The sequence below is a fragment of the Marmota marmota genome, unplaced genomic scaffold, assembly GCF_001458135.2.
Source record: "Marmota marmota marmota unplaced genomic scaffold, marMar, whole genome shotgun sequence".
In the NCBI taxonomy this organism is placed as follows: Eukaryota; Metazoa; Chordata; class Mammalia; order Rodentia; family Sciuridae; genus Marmota; species Marmota marmota.
The window spans coordinates 55929630-55931904 of NW_026000174.1; the positions used below are offsets into that span (position 1 = coordinate 55929630).

The 2275-nt window shown below is 65.5% G+C and overlaps 1 protein-coding gene across 2 annotated transcripts in view; it reads right to left on the minus strand.

Moving 5' to 3' along the window:
• Spi1 (Spi-1 proto-oncogene) overlaps nt 1-1852 on the minus strand; it is a 17598-nt gene extending 15746 nt beyond the window's left edge. For both annotated transcript variants that reach the window (XM_015477896.2, XM_015477895.2), the window contains exon 1: nt 1573-1852. In XM_015477896.2, the coding sequence (XP_015333382.1) occupies nt 1573-1617 (45 nt within the window). In that variant the 5' untranslated portion in view covers nt 1618-1852. The remainder of the gene's footprint in view (nt 1-1572) is intronic.
• Between the last annotated feature and the right edge of the window lie 423 nt (nt 1853-2275).

The following is a 2275-nucleotide window of genomic DNA, read 5'->3' on the forward strand; positions in this document are numbered from 1 at the left end:
CCTGCCTCCCCCTCCCCCTCCCCCCAGTCCTCCTCCTCTTCCTCTCTCCCCCTCCCCACCCCCAGCTTACTGGCTCAGGCACAGGGACAAGCTGCCTCCCCAGAAGTCCTCTGCCTCTCCCCACCCCCACAGCCTGTGCCCAAGGATTGCACAACAATGACCGTGACCCTTAGGGCTTGGCATGGGGGACCAGGGCTGTCTTGAGAACCCATTGTCCCCAGAGACACTCAGAGTGGCCCCTGGGGCTGAAGAGAGGGGCCGGGGTCTAAGGTGGAAACCCAGGATCTGTTCCCTACCCAGCTCTGTCGGGGAGTTCAGGGTTGAGAGGTCAAGGGTCAGAGACAGTAGGGCCAAGCCCCTGGGCCTGGGGCTTTCTTGAGGAAGAATGGGCTCTTGCTGGGACAACCCCCTCCATCCTTCCCTGTCCCCAGCACCTGCTGAGTCCCAGGTTGGGGAAGGGGTTCCCTCGGGCACTGTCTGCCTCAGGCGGAGAAAGGGGAGCCCAGTCCTGAGCCTGCCTCCCCGGGTCCCAGGCAGCCAGCCCAGGATGCTGGCCGTGATGTCAGGCCGGGGTGCCTCCAGGGCTCCCAGCCGGAGCGGGAGGGGGAGGGGCGCTGCCGCTAGGCCGGGAAAGCTGAGTCAGGGGGCAAGCCCTGCCCTTCCCAGTCCCCCCACCCTGGGCCTCCCCATCGGACATGAGATGGGAAAAGGGAGAAGGGTCCTCTCTGAGGGACCCTGACACCTGTCTTCGGTGGCAACTGTCACTGAGAGCGGGGAGCATTGCAGACCGGCCCGCCCGCTGCCCTTCCCTTCCCTGGGTCTCCTGGGACTCTGCGCCTCCACCCCCAGACCCGGTGCTCATCCTAATTCCAATCTGACGCTCATCGCAGTCCTACCCCAGACCCAATCTCAGTTGCCACCTGGTCCCATACCGTCCCTGCCTCTTCCTAACTCCAGCGCAGGCTCAACCCTAGCGACAGTGTCACTGCTCAGCCCCCTCCTGCCCTGCCCAGCCCAGCCCCAAGCCCCTGGCCCAGTCCAGGCCCCCACCCCATCTCTCAGGGACCTGTAGGCCCAGACCATTTGGTCAACAGATATGTCCTCTGTGCCAGGCCCAAGACTAGGCGTTGGGGACTCATTGGGGGCCCAGAGTTCCAGGATCCTTGGTCTCTTGAAGTCGGTGGGCCCCGGGCTGAGACCTCTGCCTGCTGCCTCCAGCAGGCAGCCGACCCCTTCCTGCCCGGGGGCTGGACTCCCCCAGGCCAGTGTTCCCATCTCCTCCTGTACTTCTCTGCTGCCACCCTCACCATCCTCAGCCCAGTCCCCTGCCCTGGAGCTGGGCCTGCCACCCAAGCCCTGCTATAAATAACCGTTCAGGCCTCATCGGTCACAGCCCACGGTGGGCCAGCCCTAGCCCGCCAGGCCCAGAGGAAGCCAGTGGCCCCTCACAGGTCTCAGGCCAGGAGCTCCAGGGAGGAAACACCAACTTCCCACTGATAGCGGCCCCCTCGAGTGGGCTGGCGGGCTGCTTCCGAGGGCCCGCTGGGCCAGTGGAGGAGTCCCAGTACTCACAGGGGGGACGAGGGGAAACCCTTCCATTGTGCACGCCTGTAACATCCAGCCGAGCTCGGAGCCTGTCAGATCCCCTGCCTCGGTGGGGGCCAGCGCGGGGCCCCTCAGGACGGGGTGCCCCGTCGGGGGGCTGGATGGCCGTAGGGCGGACGCAGGGCTCAGGCCTGCCCCCTGAGCTACAGGAGCCCTGGGTGAGCCCCCTCCCTCGACATTGCAGGGCCAGCGCAAGTTCCTGATTTTATCGAAGGGCCTGCCGCTGGGAGATAGTCCCCTTGGGGTGACATCACCACCCTAGCCCTTTGCATAAATCTCTTGCGCTACAGGAAGTCTCTGGCCTGCTGGGGCAGGTGGTGCTCAAGGGGCTGGCTTGGGAGGCCATGGGGGCCAGGCCCCCTGCCCAGAGGAAGCTGGGGCTGGGAAAGAGAAAGGCTGGCCACCACCAGAGGCCCGGCCGCCCCTCGCTCAGGCCCTGCGGAGGCTCTCTGTCCCGCAGCCCAGTCACGTCTATTTCTTGTGAGGCCCCTATGTGGTCGACGTTTACCTCCTTGGGGTCAGAGTGGTGGCATCTTGGGGCCTGTACTTTCTGGGGTAAGACTGGCTGGCTGAGGCTCTGAGCCCCTGACTGCCAGGCGGGCTGCCTGTGGCCTACATCCTGGCCGCCGGGGTCCTCCTGGTCTGGGGCAAGTCTCAGTTTCCTGACCCT